This window comes from Mesoplodon mirus, assembly GCF_964341445.2.
Source record: "Mesoplodon mirus genome assembly, chromosome: 4".
In the NCBI taxonomy this organism is placed as follows: domain Eukaryota; kingdom Metazoa; phylum Chordata; class Mammalia; order Artiodactyla; family Ziphiidae; genus Mesoplodon; species Mesoplodon mirus.
Genome location: NC_138979.1, coordinates 52571757 through 52586607, shown reverse-complemented (window position 1 = coordinate 52586607; position 14851 = coordinate 52571757). Strand labels below are relative to the sequence as shown.

At 32.9% G+C, this 14851-nt stretch overlaps 1 protein-coding gene across 2 annotated transcripts in view; it reads left to right on the top strand.

The window, feature by feature from the left end:
* The window catches only part of VPS13C (vacuolar protein sorting 13 homolog C), a 177828-nt gene that overhangs the window by 32326 nt on the left and 130651 nt on the right, over positions 1-14851 (top strand). For both annotated transcript variants that reach the window (XM_082618382.1, XM_082618381.1), the window contains exons 6-14: positions 1487-1596; positions 3903-3962; positions 6404-6463; positions 7665-7745; positions 8454-8511; positions 11137-11264; positions 12695-12801; positions 13376-13547; positions 14705-14767. In XM_082618382.1, the coding sequence (XP_082474508.1) occupies positions 1487-1596; positions 3903-3962; positions 6404-6463; positions 7665-7745; positions 8454-8511; positions 11137-11264; positions 12695-12801; positions 13376-13547; positions 14705-14767 (839 nt within the window). The remainder of the gene's footprint in view (positions 1-1486; positions 1597-3902; positions 3963-6403; positions 6464-7664; positions 7746-8453; positions 8512-11136; positions 11265-12694; positions 12802-13375; positions 13548-14704; positions 14768-14851) is intronic.

Here is a 14851-nt window from a genome sequence, read left to right as displayed (position 1 = left end):
TAGCAGTTGCCTTATGTATTGAAGTGCTCCTGTGTTGGGAGCATATATATTTATAATTGTTATATCTTCTTCTTGGATTGATCCCTTGATCATTATGTAGTGTCCTTCCTTGTCTCTTGTAACATTCTTTATTTTAAAGTCTGTTTTATCTGATATGAGTATTAGTACTCCAACTTTTTTTTGATTTCCACTGGCATGGAAAATCTTTTTCCATCCCCTCACTTTCAGTCTGTATGTGTCTGTAGGTTTGAGGTGGGTCTCTTGTAGACAGCGTATATATGGGTCTTGTTTTTGTATCCATTCAGGCAGCCTGTGTCTTTTGGTTGGAGCATTTAACCTATTCACATTTAAGGTAATTATCGATATGTATGTTCCTGTTGCCATTTTCTTAATTGTTTTGGGTTTGTTTTTGTAGGTCCTTTTCTTCTCTTGGGTTTCCCACTTAGAGAAGTTCCTTTAGCATTTGTTGTAGAGCTGGTTTGGTGGTGCTGAATTCTCTTAGCTTTTGCTTGTCTGTAAAGCTTTTGATTTCTCTGTCGAATCTGAATGAGATCCTTGCTGGGTAGAGTAATCTGGGTGGTAGGTTCTTCCCTTTCATCACTTTAAGCATATCATGCCACTCCCTTCTGGCTTGTAGAGTTTCTGCTGAGAAATCAGCTGTTAACCTTGTGGGAGTTCCCTTGTATGTTATTTGTCATTTTTCCCTTGTGGCTTTCAATAAGTTTTCTTTGTCTTTGATTTTTGTCAGTTTTATTACTATGTGTGTCAGCATGTTTCTCCTTGGGTTTATCCTGCCTGGGACTCTATGTGCTTCAGGGACTTGGGTGGCTATTTCGTTCCCTATGTTAGGGAAGTTTTCGACTATAATGTCTTAAAATATTTTCTCATGTCTTTTCTGTCTCTCTGTCTCCCTATAATGTGAATCTTGTTGTGTTTAATGTTGTCCCAGAGGTCTCTTAGGCTGTCTTGATTTCTTTTCATTCTTTTTTTTCTCTTCTGTGGCAGTGAATTCCACCATTCTGTCTTCCAGGTCACTTATCCGTTCTTCTACCTCACTTATTCTGCTATTGATTCCTTCTAGTGTAGTTTTCATTTCAGTTATTGTATTGTTCATCTCTGTTTGTTTGTTCTTTAATTCTTCTAGGTGTTTGTTCTTTAATTCTTCTAGGTCTTTGTTAAACATTTCTTGCATCTTCTCGATCTTTGCCTCTATTCTTTTTCCGAGGTCCTGGATCATCTTCACTATCATTATTCTGAATTCTTGTCCTGGAAGGTTGCCTATCTACCCTTCATTTAGTTGTTTTTCTGGGGTTTTATCTCATTCCTTCATCTGGGACAAAGTCCTTTGCCTTTTCATTTTGTCTATCTTTCTGTGAATGTGGTTTTCCTTCCACAGGCTGCAGGATTGTAGTTCTTCTTGCTTCTGCTCTCTGCCCTCTGTTCGAGAATTTCAACTCTTGAACTTGTATTTTCCTGTTTTTTATAGATAAACCAAAAGAAGCCAAAAAGGATACATTGTTGGAAAAATTGGCAACTCAAGTAATTAAAAATGTACAAGTAAAAATCACAGATATTCACATTAAATATGAAGATGATGTAAGTAACTTAGTTTACTTGGTTTAAGTTAGTAATTAAGTGTGTATTTTATGACATTAATTCTTGATTTGCCCATAAATAGCAATTTTGAATCCAAGACAGATTTTTTTTTCCTGATTAGTACACTACCATATCTCCTTCCTTGTGTTAGGCTTTTTTCATCTGGCATTAATGTGTGTACATATATCATAAAACTTCCATATGTTCCTTTCTAAAGCTAATTTAAGAGAATTTTGGATTTTTCTCTATCATTTATTTTGAATTTTGCTTAAAGACTTAGACTAATATAACTTTAAGGAACTAATTTTTTTTAATAATGACAAAAATTAGTTTCCAGAGGTGATGAAGTAATCGTTTATAATGGTAGTTGGTAGAGAGGGGACTAAAATCCAGGTCACTTGGCTGCTAGTCTCATTCACTTTACTTTCCACCATGTTGGATTTTAACACCCACAGCTACTCACACACATGTGTAGCAATATTTAGAAACCACACTTCACTTATAAGCAAAAGTTTAACATTAGTTGATTAAGAACTATTTTACTGATTAATTTTAGTTAAAATGTAACAAATATTTTGAACTTAATATGCACTGCTTTGTCTTAAGGTTCAAAACATACATGAGAAGCCTTGAATTTTTTTCATTTACCTAACAAATTGGAAATGCTTTTTCATCTTTTCCAAAAATGAGTTTGCTTTCCTTTTTGTTTTTAGTTTGCTTTAAGCTTGGATTTAATTAAAGTCATACTGCCATATATAGAATTTATTTTACTTTCCTCATAAGTTCCTTTTGTAACTTAATATTCAGTAAGACACCCTTGTAGTTTCTCAAGATACACCATCTCTATCTTACACTGACTTTTATCTTTTGGTTTTTCTGTAGTGATTAGACTGAATTTTGCTAACAAATAATGTCTAAAAACCAAATTAATAAATCGCCTTGTTTAAAACAAACTTAGGAAAATAAAATTGACTCAACCCGTCATGGAAGTAAAAGAATTACTCTTAAAGCTAATGGCATGTTGGTGAATGATAATCTCAGTTTAAACTTAAACTAAGCTTTTTTATTGAGCAAATACAATTCAAAAGGTACATTATTTCTTTCTCTTTAATGAAGAAATACAGAGATGCATAGGAGTGGGACAAGTAATATCAATTACATTTAAATTGGTGTCAGCCACAGAATTATTAAAATAACCTAAAGAAAAAAATTAAAAGCACAAAGGGATCTCCCTTATATTACCTCTTTCAATGTGATTACCTTAATTATTGTGTCTAGAAGGATAGTGAAAAATATAGAAATGGGGGGGGGAAAGTATAATAAGTTATCATAAAGATGTTCTTTGTATGATAGCAATAATTTATGGGTAGTGCATTAGCAGCTGAGGAGTTGTGTTTTATTAAAGTTCCTTCTGAAGTAGCTGCAAGTTATTTTGAGATTGATATCCATAGGTATAAAAAGATGAATATGGGAATGAAAGGAAATACATTTTGCCACAAATCATAATATATCTAATAATAAAAACAAAGCTCACAAAGCTCTTTGTGCTTTGCAGCTATAGCAGAGCATGCATTTAGGTGACTAAACTCAAGTCTCTGGTGGATGATTTAGAACATGATTTTTCTCCTCTCTCTAGTTTCCCTATTTTCTTTCATGACCAAAAAACATTGACTTTTGGACATCTTTGAGATATCGAAAACAATGACATCGTACACACCATGGCACAGTTTAAGCACTGTGTATAAATATAATTTAGGTATTGAAGATGAGAAATAGAAGTTTAACATTGGCATATTTTGAGTTAAGGGATTGAGGAAATTAAAAATTAAGAATCTTGAAGCATCTTCTAACAAACCATTTTTAAAGTGTCCGGGAAATTAAAGGCTTAAATAGACAGTTCACATTTCAAAATGTGAAAATCTTAAATGTTTTAAAAATAATTTAGTGGCATGGTTTTATCTACAACTCCTTGTTTTATTTATCTATGGAGAACATCTTTAATGGTATATACATAAAGAGACTGTCTCTTTTCAACTATGTAGACAAGAGTCTGTTTAGCCCTAGTGAGTGAATCTTCTCACTTCTAGTAAGAAAATAGTTCCACTAGGAAAGTATCATGTTAGTGTCATGCCTACAGAATGTGGAAAATCCCAGCCATGTTACTGTCTTCCTTCACTTTCTTTTACACAAATCCATTTGGTTGCGTTACTTTTAAACTCATTGTCCTATGTTGCCTATTGTAGAGTGGAGAATGGATTTACCCTCACTATCAGTATATTTTAATGTCACCTTTTTTTCTTTGATAGGTAACAGATCCAAAGCGGCCTCTTTCATTTGGTGTCACACTGGGAGAACTTAGTCTATTGGTAAAGTGACCTTATTTAAAATTTCTTTGGAACCTGTGAAATATTATTCTCAAGTCACAGGGTGAATTTCCTAAAATCAGCTATTGCTACAAATAGCTGTTTTATGTGTAATCTTTCTACAGCTCTTCTAGGAATTTACAACTTTTAGTGATACTTTTATTATAGTCTCTAATTATTTTGATTTATCTTTGAATTTAACAGATTTCAAAATATCAAGAACAAGTGTTTTGAAAGTATTAAAAGCTGTATATTAAATCTTTAGTAAATTAGGGGAAGATAGATTTCTATAGAGTCTGTTCTTATCCACAGTATAATTTCCAAATAGTTTATACATGTGTATCTGTTTATTATATTGAAATGTACATAAGCTAATTTATTTCGATTAAGTATTTTATAATGCAGTTTGGTTTTCCTCTTAAAGGTCTTTAAGGATATAGAGTGTGTATATCCAGGTTGGACATTCTTTTACTATTATGGACAACTAAGTGGTAGGAAACATGTTTTAAAGTTTAGGACAGTGAGCAGTAGATCATACTGGGTACATTTTTGCCTTTTGATTAGTTATATGAAGAGGGCCTTAGTAGGGAAAGAAGACGAAGAAAAAAAGAAAGAGAAGTAGACTATTAAACAGAAAAAGGACATTGTTACATGGAGGCCTTAAGAAGATACATGCATGCAGAGAAGTAGAGGTATACATCAGTTGAAGATCAAAGCAGGAAAATTAAAGAAAAGGTACTGGAGAAGCAAAGGAAAGGGAGTCAAGGAAGCTAGTGTTTAATACACTGTTTATCCTCTGCTTGTTTCCAAAATGAATTTGAAGTAGCTTTCAATAAAAAAGGAACAATACTATAACACTTCTAAAGAAACCAGAATCTGTGTTCTGAAAGGCAGAGAGATAATTGTTCCAGAAAAATGAGACCAGCAATATTAGTCATAAGTGAGCTCACTGTTTAATGTTGAGCTTCTAACAGACCAAATGAAAAATACAAAGTAGTCACATAGTTCCCATTGACTGATAACAGGCATTCTAAGGATGGTGTGTAGTTTCCTTAGTGTGTGCTGTTGTTTGATCCTCTGTATCTTTGCTCAGATTGTTCATATGGTTTTCTTTGCCTGCATTATTCTTTTCCCTTAATCTGCCTGGCGATTCTGTTCAGGTTTTAATAGTTCCTTCAGATGTTACCATCTTTCTCATTCTTTTTTTTTTACTTCACTCTTAGAAGTTACCATTCCTTCTTTTATGCTCCCTATTATATTTTATCAAAGCACCTGTGACACATTACTGAACTGGTTATCATGTTGGTTTCCTTCTATCCAGCCTTCATTCATTGATACAATAGTACCTATATTTTAGTGTTTTTGTGATGATTAAATTAGATAGTTTGTGTAAAGCATTTGGCACATTGTCTGGCTCAGTTTCTGCTTCAACTACTACATTGACTATTATAACAACAGTAATAGCAAACTTAATCTTTCTGTATCTATACCATTCCTTCTTCCCATCTTTCCACTTACAAACTAACTTTTATATCTAAGATAATCTTCCCACCTCTGATCTGGATCCCTTCGTCCCCCATGTCCTTAGGAGCCTTTTCCCCCCTTTTCTCTCACCCCCTCCTACCTTTTGCCTTTTCTTCCTTATTTCTGTCAATTTCCTTCTCTTTCCTAAATCTTCAACTCTTCTTCTTCCCTCTTCTCCCTTCCCTACCTCCTTCTTCGAAGCATTTAAATGCATTCAAGTGTCTCTTTTATATTAAAGTTAAAAAGCCTCTCCTTAACCTTCTCCCACTGCACCCAGGCCCCATCTAACTATTGCCTTCTCCTTCTCTTCTTTCTAAGTTTGTGAGAAAATTCTCTACCTTTGCTGTCTTTATTTCCCCACCTCCTAATGACTCCCTACCCACTATACTCTTATTCTGCTGCTCCACTGAAACTGCTCTTGACAAGTTCATCAGTAATGCCCTGGCCGCTTAAGTAAGTTTATTTTAGTTTATCTCACAGCAGCTTTTGGCATTGCTGACCATACTGACTTTGTAGAAACATGGTCATGCTGTGATTTCCATATTCTCCTGGTTTTCTTCCTACTTTGCAATATTTATTTATTTATTTATTTATTTATTACAAGAATGTGGACCTTCTTCAATAGTTTATAGGCTAGCTCTCTGTTTTTATTCATACCCAGTTCCTTCCACACACAGACACAGAGTAGCTCAGTAATTATTTTCTGAATGAATGAACTCAGTTAAATTAGAACCTCCTCAATTCTATATTCACTGTTCCTTTGATTTTGTAATATAAATATGTAAAGAAACAGATAACTAACATTAGCCATCATTAGCTAAATGTCTTGTTATTCCCAAGTTATTTTGTTATGGTTATTAGAGCACTGTTTTGTTGATATATATACTTCATTTCACAGTTACTCTCTTTTTTTCTTTTAGACTGCAAATGAACACTGGACTCCGTGCATATTAAATGAAGCAGAAAAAATTATATACAAGGTATTAGACTAGACTTTTTAATCCACTTATTTTCCTAAGTACAAACACTTAATGTATTTTCTTCAAGAAACCTTGATGGAACATAATATACCATTGGAATGTGGGTTAAAAGTTTTGGGTCCAGTTTTGGCTCTGATACTTACTATGTGACAACCTTCTGTAATCACTTACCTATTCTGAGGTTTAGATTCTTCACCTAGAATATAAAGAAACTGAATAAAATTAATGTTTCCCAAATTGTACTTCATGGAACATTAGGTAATTAAGATATTATCAGCTTTGTTGAAAAAATATTCTCTGGTCAAGTAAGATTACTGACTAAAGTAGAAAGCTGTACATAGTTAAACAGGTACATTTTATTTTGTTTTAAACTCCAGGACTTCACAGTACTTTAAATATGCTAATAAACATTGTGAATCTTTAAGAAGGATATTTAGTATGTAGCTTTCCCCACCTTTGTTCATCATAGAATCCTCTCCCCTCACCCCTCCCTTGAAACAGCCATTTGTAACCACTGGAAGAATCATGTCTTTCTTTCTTTTTTTTTTTTTATAAATTTATTTATTTTTATTTATTTATTTTTGGCTGTGCTGGGTCTTCGTTGCTGCGTGCGGGCTTTCTCTAGTTGCAGTGAGCGGGGGCTACTCTTCCTTGGGGTGCACGGGCTTCTCATTGCAGTGGCTTCTCTTGTTGTGGAGCACAGGCTGTAGGCACGCAGGCTTCAGTAGTTGTGGCACACAGGCTCTAGAGCGCAGGCTCAGCAGTTGTGGCACACAGGCTTAGTTGCTCCACGACATGTGGGATCTTCCTGGAGCAGGGCTTGAACCCATGTCCCCTGCATTGGCAGGCAAATTCTTAACCACTGCGCCACCAGGGAAGTCCTGAATCGTGTCTTTCTTATTCAATGAAATATTTACAGTCTGTTAAATACTAAATTCTCAGTAAATATTTGATCACTGAATGAATGAATCCCCTTGGGAATAGTGTTCCTGGAAGCACAATTTAGCAAATGCTAGATTAATAATAAAGTCTCTGTATAACATACATATATTTTCCTCCGTTTTTGCAGTATCTCCTTTCCTTTAAAAGTTCAAAGTGGCAATTGGAGAATTTTGGGGTAGTGAACATGAGAATAATCTTTTAATATTGATTCATAATTTCAGTGTGTTAGTTACCTGACCTTTTCCATTTTCTTCTGTAGCTTATACGGCTTGATAGTCTCAGTGCCTACTGGAATGTTAACTGCGGCATGTCTTACCCGTGGTCAAGGGAACACATCTTGGTAATTTCAGTTCGTACCTTGAAGAGCTAACCACACTCCCTAGATTTGTTTTACATAGCGGTCTTTAATGAGGACAGGATATCAGTCTTTTGTTTAAGTTGTATGTAACTAAGTCAGAAGTGTGCAACACAGTTTTTGGAATCACTCTATCTTTAAAAAAAAGCACTTTTGATTTTGAAGATCTTTGTGAAATCATTCACTTGACAGTGAGATGAGAACCTATACTATCACATTAAAACTGTGTTTATGATTTTTTACACTCTCATTTTGATGGCATTCTGGTTGCATTGTGGAGTTTCATATGAGAATGATTACTTGAAGAGTATTGTAAAGAAAGATGATACCTTTCAGATCTAAAAAATGTGTTCTTAGCAAATGTTTTAAGCATTTGTGATGATGCATTCTTGAATAGTGAACTATTGATTCAAAACTAAGCATGCTAAGCCAGTCTTAGTCATGTTTATTTACTTAGAGGAGAAAGGAAGAACAGTTGAATTTTCTGAATTGAATTAATTCCAAGATTCTATCTTTTATTTCTCGGAAAGATATTGTAACGTTAGGTTAATTTGCCTTTGTCTAGAAAGTGTTTGAGATCCTAATTCATGGATGTGTGTGTGTGTGTGTGTGTGTGCGTGTGTGTGTGTGTGTTTGGCTGAATATGTATGCATTTTCTTTTTCATTCTCATATAATTCAAATTTTTTGTTTAGGGTCAGCTGAAAAGTGAAATTCTCACAAGTAACAATATACCCCCAAACCATCAATACAGTAAGTAATGGTAAAAGTTTATTTCATGTTATAAGAAGCATGGAATTAAATACTTTATTTTAAACTACTTTTTCTGATAAAGTTATTTTGACAAAGAGAAAGTATTAATTTTTTATGTTAGTTTTATGATACAGCATATTTGGTATATAATTTAGTATTTAGAAATAGATTATAACACTTACACCACTGGAGAGTGATTAGGGCACTGTGGCTGTAGTTCACTCCCAACAGTTAACCCCCTTGACCTCCACGTTTTCTTCCTACCCTGTTATTGTCTACTTTGTTTTAGGAATTAGGTTTTCTTTTCTTTGTTTAATAACGAAATCTCTGAGATCTTGATATTCAGGATCTGAGCATGTCAGTATTGCAGTGTTAAGACAGACTGACTACTCCAGAGATTTTTTTTTAATGAAGTGTAGTTGATTTACAATATTATGTTAGTTTCAGGTGTACAGCGTAGCGATTCTGTATTTTTACAGATTATACTCCATTATGGATTATTATAAGATAGTGGGTATAATATCCTGTGCTATACAGTAAATCCTTATTGCTTATCTGTTTTATGTATAGCAGTTTGTATCTGTTAATCCCATAACCCTAATTTGTCCCTTCTCCTTCCCTCTCCTCTTTGGTAATCACAAGTTTGTTTTCTACATCTGTGAGTTGTTTGTCTTTTGCATATACATTCATTTGTATTATTTTTTAGATTACACATATAAGTGATATCATATAATATAATATTTGTCTTATTTTACTAAGCATAATATTCTCTAGGTTCATCCACATTGCTGTAAATGGCAGTATTTGATTCTTTTTTATGGCTAAGTAATATCCCACTGTATATATGTACCACATCTTAATCCATTCGTCTGTTGATGGGCACTTGAGTTGCTTCCATGTCTTGGCTATTGTAAATAGTGCTGCTGTTAACATTGGGGTGCATGTATCTTTTCAAATTAGTGTTTTTATTTTTTCAGGATATATACCCAGAAGTAGAATTGCTGGGTCATATGGTAGTTCTATTTTTGTTTTTTTGAGGAACCTCCATATTGTTTTCCATGGTGGCTGCACCAATTTACATTTCCCACCGACAGTGCACAAGGGTTCCCCTTTCTTCACATCCTCTCCAGCATTTGCTATTTGCAGACTTTTTGATGGTAGCCATTCTGACAGGTGTGAGGGGGTACCTCACTGTTGTTTTGATTCATATTTCTCCAGAAATCTTTTTTTAAGTAAGCTTTTCTATCTCTTGGCAGCCTCACCTTTACTTATTTCTAAATAGATCTCTAACAAAGCTGCCTCTGTATCCCATTCATTTTCTCCATTTCAGTTTTGTTCTAAAGATGCTGTTCTTTTGTTTTTATTTAGTGTACCTCTTTATGTTTGTTCTCAGCTTTCATGCCCATCTTCTTCTATACTCCATACTACTCTCGTTCACTGTTGTTTTCTTCTTATTCTTTTATAGCTAATTGCCTTTATATGAGAGCTGGCTGGCACTTTCTCTTTATGTCCACAAACCTCTCTATTAAACGATGACAGAGTTTTCAGATACTGTTAGTTTGTGAGAGCATTTAGTTTCACTCATGAAAGAACTTGTTCAGAAAAATCTACAACTTTATTCTGAGACATGTTTCATTTATAAGTAACCTCTAAATAAGTTAAAATTTTTATACAGTCTTACGCAAATTGTAAATACTATAAGATACCATAATTTATATAATTTTAATACTATTTGCAATTAAAATTTATTACATTACTTTGCTCTGTCATCTTCCCTAATACTTTTTCTCATACTACTTCTCAACTTCAAAAATATTGCCTTTAGTTGAGTCTAAGATTATATATGTAATGATCATTTTGAAAATTATAAAGTAGTAGGCAATTTTTTTCTGGGTAATACGAATTTCATTCATGATTCTGTTCCTAAATTCTGACTATGATTAAATAATATGGAAAGTAATCAAATTTTGTTTCCTATCTTGTATTAGTATTTTTTGGGGGGGGGCATGTCAGGCAGTACTTCATAATTATTTTTAAATTTTTATTGGAATGTACTTGATTTACAATGTTGTGTTAGTTTTAGGTGTGCAGCAAAGTGAATCAGTTATACGTACAGATATCCACTCTTTTTTAGATTCTTTTCCCATATAGGCCATTACAGAGTATTGAGTAGAGTTCCCTGTGCTATACAGTAGGTTCTTATTAGTGATCTGTTTTATATATAGTAGTGTGTATATGTCAATCCCAATCTCGCAATTTATCCCTCCTCCTGTATTATTATTTTTAATGAATACTAAAATCATTAAATGTCTTGTAGCAAGGAAGGGAAACATAATTTTACACAGACTGTGAATAACCAAGATTAGATTGTCTATATTTTGTACATTTCTTACTTAGAAGCATAGAGCACCAGTTTCCTCCTTGGACATTCCACTTTTACCATTGAGTTTGACAGTTTGTATTATGCAGATAAGTAGATGCTTAAATAGTTTTTGGTAGTGATTTTTTTACATATTTTTGATCATTTTTCTTTACTTTCACAGTAACAGTGTTCTCATAATTATTTACAGTTGCTCATATGTAAGGGCATGTAAACATATCTTACGTCTTCCCATGTTATATAAGTTTTCCAGCCAATATCAGCCTCTGCAAAACTCTACATGAATCCTTATGCAGAAACAGAGCTCAAAACACCTAAACTTGATTGGAACATAGAAGTACAAAATATTGCCATTGAATTGACCAAACCTCAGGTAAGATTCATTTGGGTATTTATAGCTTTGATTAACCTTGAATTTCAGTGGCTTTTGTTCTTTGTGATTATTCCCTCTCCAGTGCTCTGGTGGTTCTTTTGGTTTGTTATGTTGAGATTTGATATATCTCCTAAAAATAGATTATATGTGTATTTTTAAAAGAAAATAAATACCATATATAAGAAATAGTTTTTCTTCATTTTATCTGATTTTTCCCTTATTGGTGGAGAATCTTACCAAATTATAGTGAATGACATGATTCCCATTTAATTCCCAATTCTTGATGGAGGGTTTTAATAGTTTTTTTCTTCCTCAGATTTTAATAGCAGACACTCTTACATTAAATATTGTTCACTTAATTTTTAGAATAGCTGTGTTGGCAAGCTTTTTTTCCTTCACTTGTTTCTCAAGTTTGGTTATGTGCCTGAGGAGTTTGGATAAGACATCTGGAGAACTGGAAGTGAAAGGAGGATGGGAGATTTAGCTAATTGAGCTTTTAGCCCAGTCCAGTCCAGTACAAATATAATGCAAGTCATATGGGTAATTTTAAATTTTCTAGTAGCTACATTAGCAAAATAAGAAGAAAAGAGGAAAACAATTACTAAAATGAATAACATTTTATTTAACTTAACATACACAAAATATCATTTCAACATGTAATCAAAATTAAAAATTGTTAAAATATTTTATATTTTTTTTCTTAAGTCTTCAAAATCTGGGGTTTATTTTATACTTACAAATACATTTAAGTTCAGACTATATGCATGTTAAGTGCTGAATAGCTGTGTGGTAACTCTTAGGTAGAGTCGCGTTAAGAAAAAATGGAGAAGAAGCTGGACTTCCCCTTTCTTTATTTTGCCTATAGTTGTGTGTGTGTGTGTGTGTGTGTGTGTGTGTGTGTTTCCCTCCATTTGAGCTGTTTACCAGATACACACAGAGTTGTTGTATTGGTGGTTAAGATGGGTGGTTAAATAGCTTTATCTTGCTTTAGTTATGCAATAATTTTCTGGAGCAGTTTGAAATTCAGCTTATAGATAGCCACTGCTTGAAAGGATGGTCCAGAGGAAAATATGTAGTTTTAGGAATCAGCATGTTTCATGTTAGTAGTTACAGATACCATATTTCATTGGTTCTAAGATTTACATTTATTTCACACTTTAATATATTTGAAAATAGGATGTATATTATTATTGGTGGTATGACAGTTTAGTTGGCAGTACTGCTTTCTTTTGTAGTAGAACTTAAAATTATCTTACAACTTATCATCATTGTTGTCTTAAATCTGATGAAATATATTATTGAATTATCGGACAGCTGTGATATTCATTGTTCAGAGAATTTGAAGTCTCACTATACTGAAAATATAACAAAATTTGGTGTTTATTCATGTGTGTGATGTAACAAACATAACTTGGTTTTTGTTTTAATAGTACTTAAGTATGATTGACCTTTTGGAATCAGTGGATTATATGGTTAGAAATGCTCCTTACAGGAAATATAAGCCTTATTTACCACTTCATACCAACGGTCGACAATGGTAAGTTAGAATTTTTTTTTAAATGTTTTATGAGAACCATGTAATCATATAGTTAGGGACTCTCAGAGCTAAGAGACCTTTAAAGCCATGTAATGAAGCCACTTTATTTTTTTAGAGACATGAGAGGGATATCTTTTATATTATGTCCTTGTTACTTTTTGTTTTTAATAAACACGTTCTCTTGTACTCCAGCTCCTAGATTATTCCCAAATTCTTAACTCAGTATTTAAGACTTTCAACTGTTTTTTGATCTTATTGCCCTTCAGTAATGGATATGAACTCCAATGTGGCAACCATATTGGGATACTATTAATTTCACACAACATGTCATTTTGTGTCTTTATGAGTTTGCTTTGGCATATCCTCTTCCTGGAGTGGTTTGCTCCATTCATAATCTATTTAAGTCAGAGAATTGAAGTACTGGGGAATTGAAATGTTATCGCTGAGCTTTTATAGGAATACAGTTAATAAGAACAAAAAGAGTAACAGTGTAGCTCTAAAACGTCAAAGCTATTTTCCTGCTGTTTCTTAAACCTTCATATTCAAATGTGCATTAACAACATTTGATTTGCAGGTGGAAATATGCAATTGATTCTGTTCTTGAAGTTCACATAAGAAGGTATACACGGATGTGGTCATGGAGTAACATAAAAAAACACAGGCAATTGCTCAAGAGTTATAAAAGTGCCTACAAAAATAAGCTAACCCAGACTAAAGTCCCAGAAGAAATACAGAAACAAATTCAGGTATATCTTGCATATATTGGTGAGAGCTATTATTTGTTAAATCATCCTTTAATATTAATTTAATTAAATTTAAATTTAAATATAATTTTAGAAAGAACAGAACTGAGCTCTTTTTGAGAGAATTGTATGGAAAATGCAGAGTATTTTTTCCCCTGTTATTTCCTCCAAAAAAAAGCTTCCTAATATCAGGGTACTTGTAAACTATTTGGAGAAATGTGTTTGGTTTTTATAATAATGTTTAGAAAGTCAATATCAGAGCTGTTCAAATATGTGTTTAATATTAGCTAGATGTGTATTGTTAGTTTTGTTAGTGGCTTTTTTTTTAAGAGTTCTAAGTATTATTTGTAAAAAATAGTTCTTATCCTCAAGATAGGAGTCTTATTTACCCCCTTCTGAAATATAGAAAAACACATAATTTGCTTAATATCATCTGATCTTGATTATATCACTGTTTTTGCTACAAATTCATAACATAAAGAATTAATCAAATTGTTATTCTGAAATATATAACAATCACTAATATTATATATTAGAAAAAGCATCAAGTTTATCAGTATCTTAGATCTGGTATTCTCATGTATAAAATGGAAACAGTATCTGTCTTACAGAGTTGTGAGAATTGCATGAAATAACAAATAGAGCATGTGACACACAGGTCACCCACTACATGTTAGATTCCTCTTACATAAATTCCCCAAGTTGGTTTCTGCTTTAATGTACTTGAATGTGAAGAATTTTACATTCTTAAATTTTGTGTTTTATTAAGGTGCCTTTAGTACGATGATTGTGAAATAACACAGAAAAGGGGGAGTCAGAAGTAACAACCATAAGGCTAATACCTAAAACAGGTCCCCCTCCTAAATATTTTTGTTTCCATTTGCATGTATGGCTATCTCTGTATTATCGTGGTCTCATTAAAATTCTTATTTTCATATTGTATTTAACAAGCATTTACTTTCTTGAAAAGCTGTTTCTCACATTGCAAAAAAGTAAAAATGTAAAAGCCAAGTGTACGTTCAAATTTATACTTATACTTTCAGTAGATCACAAATGCTGTTTGTTCATGGACTAGAATACGCCTAGAAATCATAGAAGAAAAAAATTTTTTTAATCTAATGACCATTTTCTTTGTTTACAAGTGTCTCTTTGTTTTTTAGGATTTGGAGAGGCCACTAGATGTTTTTAACATAATTTTAGCAAGGCAACAAGCACAAGTTGAGGTAATCTTTTTTTCTTTTTCTTTCTTCATGATAATTTTTTTTTTTTAAACTGGAGTATATTTGCTTTACAGTATTGGGTTAGTT